The sequence below is a fragment of the Lentinula edodes genome (assembly GCF_021015755.1).
Source record: "Lentinula edodes strain Le(Bin) 0899 ss11 chromosome Unknown C8R40scaffold_40, whole genome shotgun sequence".
NCBI classification, from domain to species: domain Eukaryota; kingdom Fungi; phylum Basidiomycota; class Agaricomycetes; order Agaricales; family Omphalotaceae; genus Lentinula; species Lentinula edodes.
Window position 1 is genome coordinate 359,158 of NW_025764346.1, and position 17,135 is coordinate 376,292.

At 46.9% G+C, this 17,135-nt stretch overlaps 5 protein-coding genes across 5 annotated transcripts; 4 read left to right on the plus strand and 1 right to left on the minus strand.

Annotated features, from left to right (window-relative positions):
• Window positions 1-6,903: 6,903 nt before the first annotated feature.
• C8R40DRAFT_1055477 (DUF1688-domain-containing protein) lies at window positions 6,904-8,637 on the plus strand (the record flags this gene model as incomplete). The annotated part of the gene is made up of 7 exons (XM_046225005.1): window positions 6,904-7,089; window positions 7,140-7,166; window positions 7,252-7,555; window positions 7,629-7,802; window positions 7,869-8,186; window positions 8,249-8,384; window positions 8,460-8,637. 7 exons carry the CDS (start codon window positions 6,904-6,906, stop codon window positions 8,635-8,637), a joined length of 1,323 nt encoding a protein of 440 aa, XP_046082172.1.
• Window positions 8,638-9,814: 1,177 nt separating this feature from the next.
• Window positions 9,815-10,853, plus strand: C8R40DRAFT_1274283 (uncharacterized protein; the record flags this gene model as incomplete). Its single annotated transcript, XM_046234103.1, has 4 exons — window positions 9,815-10,009; window positions 10,080-10,243; window positions 10,303-10,745; window positions 10,799-10,853. Exons 1-4 carry the CDS (start codon window positions 9,937-9,939, stop codon window positions 10,851-10,853), a joined length of 735 nt encoding a protein of 244 aa, XP_046082173.1. The 5' UTR covers window positions 9,815-9,936.
• A 598-nt stretch (window positions 10,854-11,451) lies between these two features.
• C8R40DRAFT_1055636 (ankyrin repeat-containing domain protein) lies at window positions 11,452-12,159 on the plus strand (the record flags this gene model as incomplete). The annotated part of the gene is made up of 1 exon (XM_046225014.1): window positions 11,452-12,159. A coding segment is annotated over one exon (708 nt), but the record flags the coding sequence as incomplete, so codon positions are not given.
• A 225-nt stretch (window positions 12,160-12,384) lies between these two features.
• Window positions 12,385-12,726, plus strand: C8R40DRAFT_1055393 (ankyrin repeat-containing domain protein; the record flags this gene model as incomplete). The annotated part of the gene is made up of 1 exon (XM_046225002.1): window positions 12,385-12,726. A coding segment is annotated over one exon (342 nt), but the record flags the coding sequence as incomplete, so codon positions are not given.
• A 321-nt stretch (window positions 12,727-13,047) lies between these two features.
• On the minus strand, window positions 13,048-16,604 carry C8R40DRAFT_1267748 (uncharacterized protein). The gene is made up of 4 exons (XM_046233970.1): window positions 16,374-16,604; window positions 15,733-16,324; window positions 14,956-15,682; window positions 13,048-14,900 (listed from the first exon to the last, which is right to left on the minus strand). The coding sequence occupies exons 2-4, from the start codon at window positions 16,232-16,234 to the stop codon at window positions 13,286-13,288; spliced, it is 2,844 nt and encodes a 947-aa protein (XP_046082176.1). The 5' UTR covers window positions 16,235-16,324; window positions 16,374-16,604; the 3' UTR covers window positions 13,048-13,285.
• Between the last annotated feature and the right edge of the window lie 531 nt (window positions 16,605-17,135).

Genomic DNA, 17,135 nt, shown 5'->3' on the forward strand with positions numbered 1-17,135 from the left:
ACCGGCGCCGAAGAAGGCCCGGTCGGAGAAAGGAAAGGAGAGGGAGGAGTAGAGCAACGGACATCGGACATCGGCCTCTCGGCCCTTCTTGTATTTCTTGCAGTTTTCTTGTGGCCTCCTGTCTTCCTTACATTTATTTTCTTTTGCTTTTGTATATATAAAATTATTAACGCGATTTGAATCGGAAAGCGAATGGGCCGCCGAGCGGCGTAAGAAATAATTAGTTTTGGAAGTATAAGTAGCTTAAGTGTAAATGAAAATATAAGTGAACAGTGAATCGAAGAATAGAATACACGATTAAAAGAAAGAGATAAACACTCAATTTGCTATCATCATGTTTATCCTCTAAACGCACAAAGTAAAACTTCGGCGGAGCGCGGCGGAGACGGGGAAAGGAACAGGATGTTTTTGTGATCAAGGTCCAGGCTTGTGAGGGTATTGGGCGTGGAATGCCGGTACAAGTTCATCAGCATGTAATTCATCAGCAGCAACCCAGGAGAACTCATCGTCGGTACCTTCATAACCGGCCCACCAAATATAGTAACGTAGAGGACAACGTTTATACCTTCTGTCCAACTTGGAGTCAAGGATTTCGGCAACGTTGTACTCCTCTTCACCATCAACTTCAATTGGAGGTGGAGGAGATTGAGTTCGATTCGGGAAAGGATTCGGCGTAACCGGCTCCAGCTGTGAGACGTGGAAAACCGGGTGAATTCGGCGAAGGTAGTCCGGGAGCTTGAGCTCGTAAGATAAAGTACCAGGTCGACTGATGACCTTGAAGGGACCAAGATATTTTTCAGAGAATTTTTCAGTAGGATGAGTAGAGCGAATATGCTTAGCAAGAACAAATACTTCGGAGCCGATCGGGAGCTCCGGGTGCGAGATTCTTTTTCTGTCAGCTTGTTCCTTGTAATGAGACTGAGCTAAAAGGATTTCCTCTCGAAGGAAGACGTGGAGTTCATCGAGATTGACGACGAAGTCTCTGGCTAGATCAGACTTCATGTCGACCTCGGGCCGAACGGTGATATTTGGGTGGTATCCTTTGTTAGCGAAGAATGGAGTAATACCAGTGGAAGCATTGGGAGCGTTGTTATAGGCGAACTCGGCGATCGGGAGTAAAGGCGACCAGTCATCTTGTTGGTAGGAACAGTAGATCCTGATGTACTGCTCGAGAGTCTGATTGACACGCTCAGTTTGCCCATCGGCTTCCGGATGGTATCCAGAGGTATAGTGAAGTTCCATAGAGAGTGCTTTACCGAGAGCCCGGAAAAACGCCGAAACAAATTCGGAACCACGATCGGAAGTAACATGATTAGGGACACCATGCTTAGAGAAGACGTGAATAACAAAAAGCTCAGCTAGTTGTTCGGAAGTAATGGTGTCGTGAGTTGGAATAAATATAGCTTGCTTGGAAGATCGATCCACAACGACTAGGATAGCAGTGTAACCATTCGACATTGGCAGTTGCTCAATGAAGTCCATGGAGATGGAATCCCATGGTCGGACCGGAACCGGCAGAGGTTTCAACAAGCCGTAAGGCCGATGACGGCGGGGCTTATTGCGACCACAGATAGTGCAGGAGGTAACGTAGTCACGAACAAAGTCTCTGACCTTAGGCCAGGTGTATTGACGACGTACAGCTTCTAAAGTGCGGTTCTGGCCAAAATGGCCAGAAAGTGGATGATCATGGAAGTAGCGGAGGACTTGAAGGCGAAGATCGCCGTGATTAGGGACATAAATACGGTCGTCAAGGCGTAGTAGCTTGTCACTACCTAAGCTCCAACGTTCATTGGAAGGATCTTTTGCAAGTTCCAAACCAGCAACGGAGCTCGGATCGGCGGGAAGGGCGAGAATGATAGCTTGGTGTAGGGCTTCGATATCCATGATAATCGAGGCTCATAAGGCTGGGCCTTCCAGGAAGGTAGCTCGAAGAGACGCAGTGAGTTGTTCGTTAGTAAAGATAGGACGAAAGTTATGAGGGTTCACTTGGGCGTAGCCGATATCCCCCTCTTTAGGGTAGACGTCCCAGCGTCTAGTTATCGAATCAGGTTTCTCGCCGAGTTTCCCCGGTCGGAAGCGAATGACCATATTAAATTGATGTAAAAATTCTGACCATCGGACCTGTCGGCGTGTAAGAACCTTGGTAGTAGAGAAATACTCAAGATTCTTGTGATTGGTGACGACGTCCACCGGATCACCCGAACCTTCCAGATAATGACGCCAAGCTTTAAAGGCCTCGAAGATGGCCAGTAGCTCTTTGTCGTGTGTATCGTAGTTGAGTTCCGCCGCATGAAGCGTTCTGGAAAGGAAGGCTAGAGGATGAATTTCACCGTCAGCATATTGGATGGAAAGAATAGCCGCAATGGCGTAATCGGAAGCGTCGGTCTCCACGATAAGTGGGCGATTCGGCTCCCAATGGGCCAGTATCGGCGCAGAAGTAAAAGCGATTTTGAGGTTTTCGAAGGCCTCTTGACAGCTGCTGTCCCAGATCCAGGGAGCGCCTTTTCGGGTAAGCCAAGTCATCGGCACAACGATATCGCTATAATTATAAATAAAACGACGATAGAAATTTGCGAAACCCAAGAAGGACTGAATGTCCTTAACCTTCCTCGGGACCGGCCACTCTAGAACTGTCTGAACTTTCTCCTTGGACATAGTCAATCTGTCGGGAGAAAGAATATAACCCAAATACTCAACAGTATCCATATTGAATTCGCACTTGTCGGGGTTGGCGTAAAGCCGATGTTTCCGTAACCGCCGAAGAACCTCCTTAACGTGTTCTCGGTGTTCTTCTGGCGTATCAGAGTAGATTAGAATATCGTCAAGATAGACAATAACACAGACATCGAGCATGTCAGAGAAGATGTCATTCACAAACCGCTGGAAAGCCGCAGGGGCGTTCGTAAGGCCGAACGGCATAACCTTCCATTCGTAAGAGCCGTAGCGGGTCCGAAAGGTGGTCTTCCATTCGTCACCTTCAGCGATTCTGACTAGATGATAAGCGTGAGCGAGATCCAGTTTGGTGTATATTTTAGCTCTTTTCGGAGCGTCGAGAAGATCTGAAATGAGTGGGAGTGGGTAACGATCCTTTTTGGTGATACGATTGAGTCCACGGAAATCGACGCAAAGGCGAAGTTTGCCGTCTTTTTTCGGGACAAAAAGGACCGGAGCACCGTGAGGAGAGGATGATGGGGTGATGGCACCAGTAGCCAGCTGTTTGTCAATAAAGTCTTTAAGGGCGACTAGCTCCTTTTCAGACAAAGGATAAATACGGCCGAGAGGCGGCGAAGCGCCTTCTTCCAAGTCAATCTTCAGGTCGTAAGGTCTATGTTCAGGAAGTGAATCTGCAGCAATCTCGTCGAAGACGTCTGCAAACTCCGCGTACTCTTCTGGGATAGAAGGATGGAGTGGAGGGACAGTAGGAGTGGTGGAAGAGCGGTCGGCGGCGCGGGCCGCGACCTCTGAGTGGATAGCACGAAGTAGGATAGGTTCCATACCAGCGTCCTTGCAAGCCCTGTTAAAGACTGCAGCACTGACGAGTGCAATGTCGACCTCGGGAGTTTCCAGTTGAGCAGCGAATTGAGAGACCGTAGGATAAGAATAGATGGGTTCAAAGGGAAATTTGGACGAGAGGGGCTTGGCCCGTAAAGTCCGAGAGCGGGAGCGAGAGCGAGAGCGAGGTGAGTCCCCAGGAGGGGTCTCCAGAATTGTCGGTGAAACCGACGGCGAAGGTTCCGGTAGCGGAACAGCGACCTTTGCAACAACGGGGTTGATAGCAGAAGGTACAGACGTCTGTGGAGAAGCAAAATGTGAAGTGTTACGGAACGTAATGTTTCGAGATGCCCAGTCAATCAACGGATTGTAGCGGGATAAGAAACTGTAACCTAATACTGCTTTACAGGATGAATCTAAATGTGTAACATAAAAGGGTAATAGAAGCAGCTCGCCGGAAGGGAACCAAACGGCGATACTCGCCATATCGGTAATGGGTTTAGAAGATAATGAACCATCAAAAAGACGAAGATTAACAGGAGAGATTTTGGTCGTAGGAATAGAGTTCTGAGAAACATAACGAGTATCGATGAAAGAGTCAGTAGAACCAGAATCAACAAGAGTAGGAAATTTGAGAAGAGCAGAAATAGGTTCGGCCGGCGCAGCCGAATCGGATAAAGGAAATTCAGTAGTCAATGATATTACAAGAGATCGTTCAATAGAAGAAAGAGCGGACGCGTTGAGATATAACTCCCCAGGTGAGGTACGAACCTGATCAACGCAGCTCCCGTTTCGTACCGGGGAACAAGAGCTGCGGACTAGTTTTCCGATTCCTCTTCGACAACCTCAACGGTTGCTTCGGGGGTTTCTTCAACCTCAGCAGCACGGCCCTTCGATTCTCGGGCCTTTCGCTTATTGCAGTCAGCAATCTGATGCTTACCACCGCAGAAGAGACAAAGGTTGTTCTTCATCCTTCTTTCCTTCTCGGAGGGAAGGACTTTCCCATCTGCACCAAGATGGTTGAACGCGGGGCGCTGACCGCCGGATTGGCCGGAATTTGAAGAATTCTGGGGCTTACCATTGTTGTTAGGCTTACCACCAGAGAAGGGTTTAGGCTTCGGCGTGAACGGTGCCGTAGAGCCAGAAGGCTGAGAATTGTTATGCTGGTCAGCAGAACCAGTCTTGAAGTCCGAGGAACCCTTCTTCGGGTTCCGAGCAACAAAAGGCTTACCAGCCTCATGCTTTCTAGTTTCCTCGCGTTTCCAATAACGATTGTCAATACGAAGAACCTCTTGACGGTAATCGGCGAGCGTCGCCGGTTCGGGCAAACGCGCCATTTTGTCCTTAATGCGTTCAGCTAAGCCTCGTCCATAAGCCCATTTCAGGGCAGCAGAATCCCAGTTGGTACTAGCAGCCAGGGTGTTGAACCGGATATTGTATTTCCGGATGTTCTCAGTTTCCTTCATCTTCAGGTTACCGAGAGAATCTTCGGCCTCGCCTTGGGCGTCGTAAACGCCGAAATTATCCTGAAGCTCCTTTACAAGGGCCTTGAAGGAGGATGTCCAGGCCGGCAGCGAGTCGAGATCCGGATCGAGGATATCAGGGACAAACCATTCTTTGGCTGACCCACTGAGATAGGAAAGGGTGTAGTTCACCTTCCGTTGGTCGGTGAAATACTTGGGACGGTCATTGAAGACCAGGGCGAGATTGACGAAGAACGTCTTGAGTTTTCGGGGATCCGACCCGTCGAATACCTCTGGCTCCTTGACCTTGCTCTTGGATTCAGAGCTGTCAGAAGGACGGCCGAGAGCGGCGAGGACGGTACCAAGGGTCTCAATGGAACCCTTGAACCCCGAGAGGAGTTCCAACATAGCACGTTGCTCGTTGGGGATGTCAGGAGATATGGGAGTACGAGGTCCACCAGGTCCACCAGGACCGCCGGGACCGCCGGGACCACCAGGTCCACCAGGTCCACTGGGGTCACCAGGTTCACCACGCGGTAAACCGCCGGAGTCGTCATCCAGATCGTCATGATTGTTGTCGGCGCCCGGATCGTCGGGGTCGACAGGAGGGTCTTGATCATCGTGATCACCAGTGTCCAAATCGAAGTGAGGAGGTGGGTTACGAGGAGATTCAGAAGCAGCGCGACGTTGGGGTTGTTTCCCCGTTCGGCGGGCTATGGCTTGGAGGATTGGAGAATCAATTCGAGTAGTAGACCGGCCCCGAGCCGGAGCGACCACGGGGGGTTGTCCACGGCGAGGGGTCAGGACTTGGACAGGTTGTCCGTCACCAGTGTACAAGGTACTGTATTCGAATTGTTGTTCCTCTTCCATGGCTTCAGGAAGAGTCGACGTAGTAGGGACTGTAGCTGGACCGAAACCGCGATTACGGCGACGTGGTTGACCAATTGCAGAGATAGAGTCAGAGAATGGGGCAAATGATTGGGCTGTAGTGAAGAAAGTGTTTTCTTCGGAGTTAGCTCTAGATTGAGCTCAAGTTTTCGGAGGCATAAAAAATGATATGTCAGTACGACGTTAACGGATTGAGTTTAATTATACTGTTAAGATCATGTACACCGTGTAACCGTGCCAGAGCCACAGGGTGTCTAAGTGCGGAAGACGAGTGGGACAGTAGTGAAGTTATTAACAACACCGCCGTTACGCCGTTAGTCCCCGGAGATCGAGAGTAGAGAAGGGAGGAACTGAGAAGCAGCCAAGTCGGAGCGGCGGTATCGCCGGTGACGAGGAGCGGGCCAAAGAACTTATAAGTCCAAAGGCTGTAGAGAGAGTACTTCAAGGCGTTGAGCCTGAAGACTTAGAGAGGAGCTAAGTTGAGAAGGGAGATCTAAGTTGATCTAAGTTAATAATTAAACTGAGGAACTACAGTAGCGTACAAGCAGTATTTATATCTACGGAGCGGCGCAACGGTGCGGAGCGCCAGACTAACTACTAGGAGTTATACGTGTAGTCCTGCAGGGTAAAGTAAAAGACAATAAGAAGGAACTAGAGTGAATGGGTATGTGTAGCGAGAAAGAACAATAAGGAAGAGATTACAATAAAAGGTAGATCTTCGGGATACCGAACGGCGACATGGAGGCCCGAGGCATGGGCTTGACAGAGGCTGGTTTCATCCTAGACTTTCGGAATCAGCTGTAAACAATGTCAAAAGTTACTATATATAGTAACTTTAATTGAGCACGTCTAGTGGAAAGAAAAAAGCTCGACGGATGACGGATGTGTTCCGCGGAAGGCGGCCGTGATCGTCGCTGTCGGCCCGTTATCCGAAATCCGAACCCGCCGTTAACGATTCTTCCTATAAACGCAGCTTGTCTACTTTCTTCCGTTTCCTTCTTTCCTTCTTTCTCTTTTTTTTGCTCTACATCTCACCTTGAACTACTAAAATTGACTCGAAATGTCACTTCTCGTACCAAATGAATTATCTCTCCAATCAAAAGCCGCATACCTTCGCACTCTTCCGTCAATTCGTGAACGCTGCACTCGTGTCTTTGAGCTTGCTCAACAGGGCAAGTTAGAGTATTTTGATTATCATGAGGGAAAAGAAAAGGACGTGGTCGAGTATTGTGGAAGCATAATTGCTGTGAGTCTTGGTCTCAGAAAGGAAGGCGAGCTGATAGAAGGTGTTTGTAGCGCGATTTCGGGACGGATTACAGTAGAGTGAGTCTTCGTTAACGTTCCATATCATCTCTATATAGCCCTTTGGTCAAATCTATCTCATCGTTTTCTTTGCCTATTCACTTAGATCCCACCCCACGGCCGCTGGCGCCACTTTGACCTCGGACTCAACCGTGTCGAACGTCTCCTAAACAAATGGACAACTGAACTCGGTACGGGTGAAAATGCGAAGAAAGAAAGCAGTAAACGGCTCGTGGACTTGTTCGTCGTTTCTGTGCTGTTGGATGCTGGCGCTGGGAAAGATTGGGTTTATCACGAGAAGAATACTGAAGGGAAATACAGCAGATCGGAAGGATTGGCGATATGCAGTTTGCATATGTTTGAGGATGGACTGTTTTCTGGAGAGGATGGACAAAAATGTAGAGTCGATGGTACGTTAGTGATCGATGCTAATGGATTTCTCATATCCTTATTCCATCCACCCAACTATTCCCCCCGATCCAGCAACTGGCCTTTCAAAAATAACTACCACCTCCGTCGCTCAACACATGCAAGTCTCTGAGACAAACCCCATTGTCGGACTCGAAGGACGCACTTCTCTGCTCCGTAATCTCAGTACCGCGCTGAAATCGAGCCCAGAGTTTTTCGGAGAGGAAGGGAGACCGGGAAATATGCTTGGTATGTAATTTTCTAAGATTCCATGACTCACCGCAGTATTACTTGTATATATCTGACATCCGACAGACTTCCTCGAAAGGGAATCCAGAATTACCGAGTCCGGCACCCGTCTCGTCCCACTCGCTGCACTTTGGAACGTTCTCATCGACGGATTGAACCCGATTTGGCCCGCGTCTAGAACGAAACTCGGTGGAGTATCATTAGGTGATGTCTGGCCTTGCGAAGCCCTAAAATCAACATCGTTCAGCGAAGGCGATGATCTCGTCCCGTTCCATAAACTAACTCAGTGGTTGACATACAGTCTCGTCGAAGCGATCACGCATACGATGAAGTGGGAGTTTGTTGGACTGGAAGATATGACAGGGCTTCCGGAATATCGAAATGGTACGGTCTTGCTCTGGTCTTTTCTCCCTCTACAATATCATTCTGAGTATTCTGGGATGTAGGTGGTCTCCTCATTGACCTCGGCGTCCTCACACTCAAACCAAATGCTCTCCCCATTGACGAAACATCTGGTCTACCTAAAGCAGCTCCAGACGACCCAGCGGTGGTGGAATGGCGGGCGATGACGGTTGTGATGCTGTGAGCAATCTATGCTTGTCTGATTCCAACATCATTCCTTATATACGTTCTCTCTACACACACTCTCTCTACTAGTGACCGCATAGCCACCGCTCTCCGCACCTCTCTCAACCTCTCTGCCTCCGATCTATCTCTTGCCCAGGTTCTAGAATCTGCGACGTGGAAAGGCGGGAGGGAGATTGCTCAGACAAAGAGAGGCGAGAAGGGAGGAGGCCCACCGTTGGAATTGGTCAGTGATGGGACTGTTTTTTGAGAGAATCATGAGCAGCTTTCGAATTTATTCAATCTACCAACTGAACGAACTTGATTCAAATATGATGAACCTTTTGAATTCTGCTCACTTGTGTCTTGTGGATGTATCATTGTGTTATACAAAGTGATTTTAGGAGAGACAAGTCCAAATCAAAATGGATCCTTCAATTGAACTGGTTAGGCGCTTCAGACTGACGGCGTTAAATCATCTCTTTCTAGCTTCCTCATCGTTCGACGAATTCACTGTCGATGAAGAGAGGAACACAGCTATAGCGAGTACCGAGAATGAAGGTGGTCAATGAGGAACTTGCAAAAGGGTAGAATATAAGCCAGTTATCAGGATGCATCTTCAAGGATAGTGGGCATAGTTATAGGTCTGTTGGCAATGTTGCTGTTTTTCAGTAACCTATATTCAGGATTGAATGTGGACAACGTAGCCTACTTGAATCCCGATCGAACAGTCCGCCCAAAAATTTGCATCCACCAATGCTTAGCCCACTCCGACTCGGTCTTCCTTCCACCTGAGTGCGACCCCTTGCCATCTACGATTGGCCGTATCTTCACCATGTATTACAGGTGGTCCTCGGACTTTGATGCTCAGCGGCGACCGATTTAAACTCGCATTCTCCTCTGAAGGCTTAGGAGAATTCCTCCGCGCATGAAATGTCCACCACAAGGATGTGCCTGGTCTGGCACGTATTGACTGCCTGGCTGTTTGGGTTTGACCTCTAAAACGACCGCGACGCACTCACTTTCGGATTCTCTGCTATTCGTCACTGGCAGGCAAGGGGGGCTTGTCCTATCCTATAGGCTATTCCATGGAGGCCAATTATTAACGCAGTCTGGTCAAAACAATCATGACTGGGCATTCGGAAAACCGACATTGTTTTCTCTAACAAAACCTTCATTCTACCTGAAAGCAGCTCTGGACAGTCCGTGGTGAAGAGCAATGCTAGCTGTCATGATGTGAGTAATTCACTTCGTTCTCTATCCTCCGCTGTCATAGATGGAATACGAGTTCGGAACAGAGCGTAGCCTACCTGAAGAATCATCTGTCGTGAACAGAGCTCGATTCTATCGAAATGTGCAGAAAATAACAGAAAATAACCTGGGTTTTGAGCAAAATCATTTTGTCAAATTAAAATTCTAGCTGTCGAACTAAGTATATATAAACACGAGGCTTTTGAATTTGATGATTAATGACATGATCCATCCTTAATCTGTACAGCTATAAAAACGGACTACATATGCGGGTCTGAGAACTATTCCCCCCACATCACACAATATTCCTTTTTCTCCTATGTCTCTAAGAAAGGAAAACCCTCCTAGTAGTGTCCTAGGTCTTGCATCTCATCAGTCTGCTATGTACTCTGGTAAGGAATGCAAAAAAGAATCAATACAATAATTTTTTTGCCCTCTGGAATTGAACATTGATTTCTCTAGAAACCCACACATATGACTATGAGAAGAAATATCCATCTGACCCCTTGGGTGAGGAGGTGAAGGAAAATGCCCGTTTTTGGAAAGTGTATCTGGATGAAGCTGAGCACTATGATGATGAAATGCTTGGAGGATTTAAAGACACTATTGATTCTTTGCTGGTATTTGTAAGTGTATTCAAAAATCCTGATTCCCCAGTTCTTCATTTCTATGTTTGACCTATTAGGCAGCACTCTTCTCTGGCGTTGTGACAACCTTTGTCACTGTCACTATAACTGCATTCCAGCCAAACTATTCCCAAACCACTGCAACATTGCTAGTGGAACAGGTCCAGCTCCTTAGAGCTGCTGGAAACCTCACTGCAATCAATGCTATCCCTTCAACTACACTGAATCCTGATGATGCATCACCTGGAACTAATGATATTTGGATCAATGGCTTGTTCTTTGCAAGTCTGTCACTTGCTCTTGCCACTGCTCTTTTATCAGTTTTGGTTAAACAGTGGTTACAAGCTTATAGCTCAATGTCATTTGGAAATGCCAAAGAAAAAGCATTGATCCGCCAGTATAGAATTGCAGGGTTTGAGAAATGGCAGGTTCCTGAGATAATTGGAACTTTACCACTCATCTTGCATGCATCTCTTGCCTTGTTCCTTATAGGCCTGTCATTGTTTGCTGCAGAGTTGCACACCTCCTTGAGTTGGATTGTGGTGACCATTACAGTTATGGCATTCACAATGTATTTTGGGAGCATTTTACTTCCCTCAATTTGGCTTGACTGTCCATACAGAATTCCCCTATTTTTCATAGCCATAGGAAATGTAATTTCCACTGTAAAAATGGGGCATTGGTTGTTTTTATGGACAGGAGTCAAATTGCTAGATTTTGGAAAGGAACACGAGCAAGATGAAATAAACAGTGGTTCCAGTGTCAAACAAGATTCCGTTGGGCGAAAATTTCCAACATTTTTCAAAGGCCCTCTGAAAGAAGTTGAAAATCAGCATCTACAGGATATAAAAAAGCAACACCGTATTGCTGCAGATATTTTCTTCTGGTTGCAGTCATTCCAGTCAAACCTTTCCATTCAAAGAGTTGTTGTGCAGGCTATTCATGGCATGTTTGCAGAAAATCAAGAAGTGGAGTTATATATCCATCAACTCAAGCAATATTCAGTTCCCATTACACAACTCATGTGGAATACTGTGTGGAAACTTAACAAAAAGGACATTGATGATTACAAGCTATGGCCACAAGTAACATTATTATGGGTTGATTACATGGCAAAGGAAATGAGTTGGAGGAAATTACCCATTACCTTGCCAGACAATGCATGGACTCATGCCATATCTTCCAATAAATCCATGGTAGTAAGAATAATGATTGACATTCAACAAAGGTGCAATCTCAAAGTAATTCAAGACAATGATTGGAAGGACACAGCACTATATCAAGCTGCACAAAAAGGTCACATTGATGTAGTTGAGGTGTTGGTGGATAAGGGGGCTCATGTTAATGCTCAGGGAGGGAAATACGGAAATGCACTGCAAGTTGCAGCATCTTACAAACACATGCACATTGTGAAATTTCTAGTTCAAAAGGGGGCAAAGATTAATGCTGAGGGAGGAATGTATGGCAATGCATTGCAAGCAGTGTCACTATGGGATGAGTTAGAAACTGTTATTCTTTTGGTAAAAAGAGGTGCAGATGTGAATGCACAAGGAGGGAGATATGGAAATGCACTACAAGCAGCATCAGCAAAAGGCAACTTGAAGATTATCAAATTTTTGGCAGAACAGGGGGCAGATGCCAATATCCAGGGGGGGATTTATGGCAATCCATTGCAAGCTGCATCATTGTCAGGAGACTTTGAGGTTGTAAAATACTTTGTGGAAGGGGGGATCAATGTCAATATTCATGGGGGCCAATATGGGAATGCACTGCAAGCAGCATCATTGTCAGGAGACTTAGAAATTGTCAAATATTTGGTGAAACATGGTGCAAATGTTAATGCTCAAGGAGGTCAATATGGAAATGCACTTCAAGCAGCATCATTTGAAGGTAACTCACAAGTTGTCAAATTCCTTGTAGAAAATTGTGCAGATGTCAATGCTCAGGGAGGGGAATGTGGAAATGCACTTCAAGCAGGAGCACATAATTTAGAAATTGTCAGATTCTTAGTTGCAAATGGGGCAGATGTCAATGCAGAGGGAGGTACATATGGGTTTGCACTGCAAGCAGCTTCATATTTGAGCCATCTGGATGTTATAGAATTCTTATTAGGAAATGGGGCAGATATTGATGCTCAGGGTGGAAGATTTGGAAATGCACTACAAGCAGCATCTCATTCCGATGACTTGAATATTGTGAAATTCCTGGTAGAACAAGGTTCAAATATCAATGCTCAGGGAGGTCAATTTGGGAATGCACTTCAAGCTGCATCATATAAAGGCAACTTGGACAATATAAAGTTTTTGGTGGAAATGGGTGCAGATGTCAATGCTCAAGGAGGGCAATTTGGGAATGCACTCAAAGCAGCATTGCATTCGGAAGAACCAGAAATTGTTGAATTCTTAATTGAGCAGGGTGCAGATGTTGAGCTACAGGATAGAGAATATGGAAACACCCTCGCCAGCACAGCTGCACAAGTGTAGATACTAGTAATTAATCAATTATTAGCACATAAGGCAATGAAATTCTGACCCTTGGGAATGAATGTCAAATCCTAGTAAGTACATAACAGATAAGAAGAAGTTCTATGTATGTGAAGACTTTTCGTCGTTCCTTTTGTATCAATATGAAAAATATGTTGTTAGTTGTGAATTCATATGATCCCACTAATGTTCCGTTAGGTGATGTTTATAATCAGCTTCACAGGTGAAGAGTTGAATCTAGTTGTTGAATGTGGAATTGAAATATTGAAATCTTTACCCGTGAATCCACTGAGCAAATCCAGGTTCAAACAGATATATAAAGCGTCATAATGGGTAACTTGTTCTACAACCACCCCACCCCACAAACTTCGATTCAGGTAGAAGACAAACCACATTTGAGATTTACATTCAACACAACTGACAAAAACAACTTTACAGGCAAGACAGGCGGAGAGACGTGGGGACAACGACAGGGAGAAGGAAATCATAACGATGAACATAAAGAGGCGCGGAAGGGAAAAAATTCAAAAAGAAATTAACCCCATATACAATCACCACTTCAATTCACAACCTCAACCAACCCTACGCCCTCTCCTCCCAATGCGAAACCCCCTTCTTCTTCTAAATCCAAACTCAAATCAAAATCAAAATCATCCTCATCCGAGTCAACATATTCATCAAATTCTCCATGTCCATAAGTCTCGCCTCCATGACCCAGACTAGCCACTTTGTCCAAGAACTGTCGTTTGAGCTCGTCGACGTCCACATCACTTCCCGCTGCGCCTGATCCCTTCAAGTTTTCTTTCAACCACACATCCGCCTTATCCTTGACATCGTAAAATGCTTCTCCAGCCTTTGCATTGCTCTTGCTTTGAACAGCCATAAATGCCCAAGCGAGGAGGGTAATATACACCACCTGGCCTTTTTCACTCTCGGTACCTGACACAAATTTGTCGACGATAGATTTTATTTCTGTCTCTGTTTCTGTCCCGGTCCCGAGGTCAACTCCCAACTCGGCATACAACCCCTCAATGTCGAATTTGGACGACGACTCATCAAAGCTTCCATCGAAATTCTGTAACCTTGCGAGGATGATCAGAGCTTCAGTAGCAGTGTCCGCGCCAGCCCTGCCAATTCCTCCCGGAGTGGACGAGAAAGTGGCATGCGCCAAAGACCTTGCTTGGAAACTGGGGATAAAGCTTCCCTCCCGCTCTGCAACGATATTCTTCTTCGGCTTCTTCGCGCCAGGGGCAGAATAATACCCCATCCCAAGAACGTCTTGATTCCTCCGATCAACGGCAATCAAACTCGTATAGCGACTGGTGAGTTTATAATCGATCCCAAGTCTAGTGATATCTTCTTTCAACGACGCTACGGAGGGTTTTCCTGCTGGTCCGCTTCCACTGTCTTCCCAATCCTCCCGATCTTGAATAAGCGCCTTTGCGGCAAGGGTATGCAGGAACGCGGTTCCCGTACCAATACCCCCCGGAGAAGCAGGGAACGGCGCGAATGGCGAAAAGCGCTGTACAGGAATTGTTAACGCAACAGAAGCACCAGTAACCGGGATCCGCCCAGAAATCTTGATCTCTTTCGTGACAGCAATGCTATCAGGTACAATCGCGTACACCTGTGTCCTTGTCGAGCGGTAGAAACTCGGTACAGGATCCGGAGCTTGCAAGATCGGTGCAAGTGGACCGACTCCGCCACACTCTTCATCATCGTAAGAGACCTCTGCGTCAAACAGATCTATAACCTGTCCAGTTGCATCATGCGAAGCATTCTCTTTCGGCGTGACCCACGTAACCTCAATATCCACAATCGGGGGAGTCCTCGCAGCGCGTACCAATCTCGTACATTTCCCGATGTACTGCTCGTTGTCCGAAACGATGTACGTCGACGTTCCAGCTCCTGCTCGTGCAATTCGATCACACGTTTCGGTGGAAACACCGTCTCCGATACCGATGGTGTAAACACGGAGGAAGGACTTGTCGGAGGATCTGGAGGCGATGGTGGATTCAATCTTGGTAACACATTGGATAAGGAGGGAGCCCCAGACTCCGCCATCTGTGAGGAGGAAGATAGAAACTGGACGAGTAAGGCGAGAGGGAAGAGAGGCAAAGACCGCATCGAGGGCATTGGGGATCTCGGTTCCGCCATAGTTTGCTTGCATGGAGCTACAGAGGAATCGTATATCAGTTATAGTGCAAGAAACATAAGGAATCAGCTTACTCTAAGTGTCGTCTGGCTTCATTGACTGTTGCCTGGTCATAGGCTCTACTCGTCGGCCACAGCGACGTGGCTCTCGTACCATAAGAGAAGATATTGAAGAACGACCCACGCGAAGGTAATCCCTGGAGGAGAACAATCAAAGCCTGACGCGTCATCTCCATCTTCACGCCCTGCATACTCCCACTGCGATCAACGAGCACAATATACTCCATCTCTGGGCAATAATTGGAATTACCAAAATGAGGTACTAGCGTAAGCCCAATCGCAGCCGTCGTATGATTCGGAGACGGGTGCGTCTCGATGAATGCACGTGGATTATCGAGACGGTCGGCAGTGATGATAAGCATGACATCTCGAGCACGGGCAGACGAAGTGGCACCACGACGGATCGTGGCGGTGGCGATATTGGAGTCGGGAATTCCGGGAGAGGGACTGATGTTGGGAGGTCGACCTAGGCCAAAGGTGAAGTTGTATCCAGAGGGAGAACTGACAGAGCGGATGGTGCCTCTTTGTTGGATGAGGACGTCCATGGTAAATGGCACGTTCTCATGATCGAGACGAGAATTTGTGACTCCGGCAGGACGTCGGCCATAGCGCTCCATGTACGAACGCGGGAGCGTGAAACGAAGCTGATTACGATCCTCGTCGTCGATAAGAGGACTCATGTAAGACAGATTAATAGTGATGGTTTCGTTCCCAGCGACATTTCCGATTCCGATTGAGAACACTAAGAATTCCTTTGAGATTATGAAGAAGAGATAGAGAAAAAACACTAACCATCTTTCGTGACTTCTTGTCCCAACGCAGCAGTAAGTCCTTCGCTGACTGCAATGTCCATTTCTTTCTGAGCCTCGTCCTTTTGTTTGACTACGCCATCGACCTTTGTACCATCTTGTCGGACAATCTGGAATCCATATATAGCAGCTCCCGCGAGCATACTGAAAGTATACGTAACATGAGTCGCTACGGAAGAGCTTGGATTTTGGAATTGTTGAGATAAAGTTACCCAGGAATGGACATCGACAATCCATACTTTGATGTTACATTCCCGGAGAACGAGAGGTAGATTAGAGCTCGGGGGACTTGTAGTTGGAGGGCGAGATCCAGGCGGATTAGTCACCGGAGGTCTTGCCCCAGGCGGGTTGGCAGCGGGCGGACCTGTGACAGGTGGACGAGCGACAGGTGGGCTAGTTACAGGCGGCAAAGCAACCGGCGGGCATGCGGGTGGTGGTTTGGGAATAGCGCAAGGCGGAGGAGGTCGAGTTTCGCAACGTGTCATTTCGAATTGTAGCGATTTCAGTTATCAACTTGCTTGAACTCGGAAATGTCTAGGTATATATACCTCTCTTTTAGAAAATCCACCAAGTACCTGGGTTTGAGGTTTGAACATCGTTATTATTCGAAAAAAGAAGACATACCTTGCCCCCAGAAAACTAGCTGGATTCGATCGAGCCTCCCCCCGTATTCATTTCAGTTATCATCCAATAATCATCCAATAAACGAGCGCCTGGAGTGTATGGCTGAGCACTGGCTGAAATCTCGAGACCAGCTTGTTTTTCATCGATTATCGATTTATTAGTAGAGTTCACTTCATTGGCAGGAACGATGGATGTGCTATACAAACACAAACAGACTATGTTACTCTCATCAACTCACTCAACATCTCCCTCGTGGACCTACTGCAGCGTTCAGCCTGTTCATCTTGAACGCATATGAACGTCTGAATGTGAAGTCTTGAAGATCTTGCAAAGATTCAATATTTTTCCACTTGCACTTCCTTCATACTACCTTGTCAGATGTTCTATCTGCACTATACCCTCTACGCTCAAATCAATGTCATCGATTATCACTAGTCGGTCTTGGCCGCACGCTCTAGTCTCTTCATCGATCACCCAGACGCTCAAGAAGACTAAAAGTCCCCAACCCGCCTCACATGCCACATCCCTAGGTTTATCTCGAGTGCATATACCTAAATTTGGACTTTGTTTTCCGTCATTATTTCTTCATTCTCCATCGTTGCTTCTTCGATAATTTTACACCATATCCACTGACTTCAAACCCGATCCACATCCCCGCAGACAAAATCCCTGTCAACACTCCACCAATAACATCATAATAGCCACCGAAACCCTCAAATGACATTCGTTATCCGGGTCATCTGAAGCACATATTATCAAAGT

Coding starts and splice junctions, on each gene's coding strand:
- C8R40DRAFT_1267748 (XM_046233970.1), bottom strand. CDS start 16,234: ATGACACGTTGCGAAACTCGACCTCCTCCGCCTTGCGCTATTCCCAAA. Junction 15,683..15,732: donor ACAAGAAGTCACGAAAGATG/GTTAGTGTTTTT, acceptor AGGAATTCTTAG/TGTTCTCAATCGGAATCGGA. Junction 14,901..14,955: donor GAAGCCAGACGACACTTAGA/GTAAGCTGATTC, acceptor ATTCCTCTGTAG/CTCCATGCAAGCAAACTATG.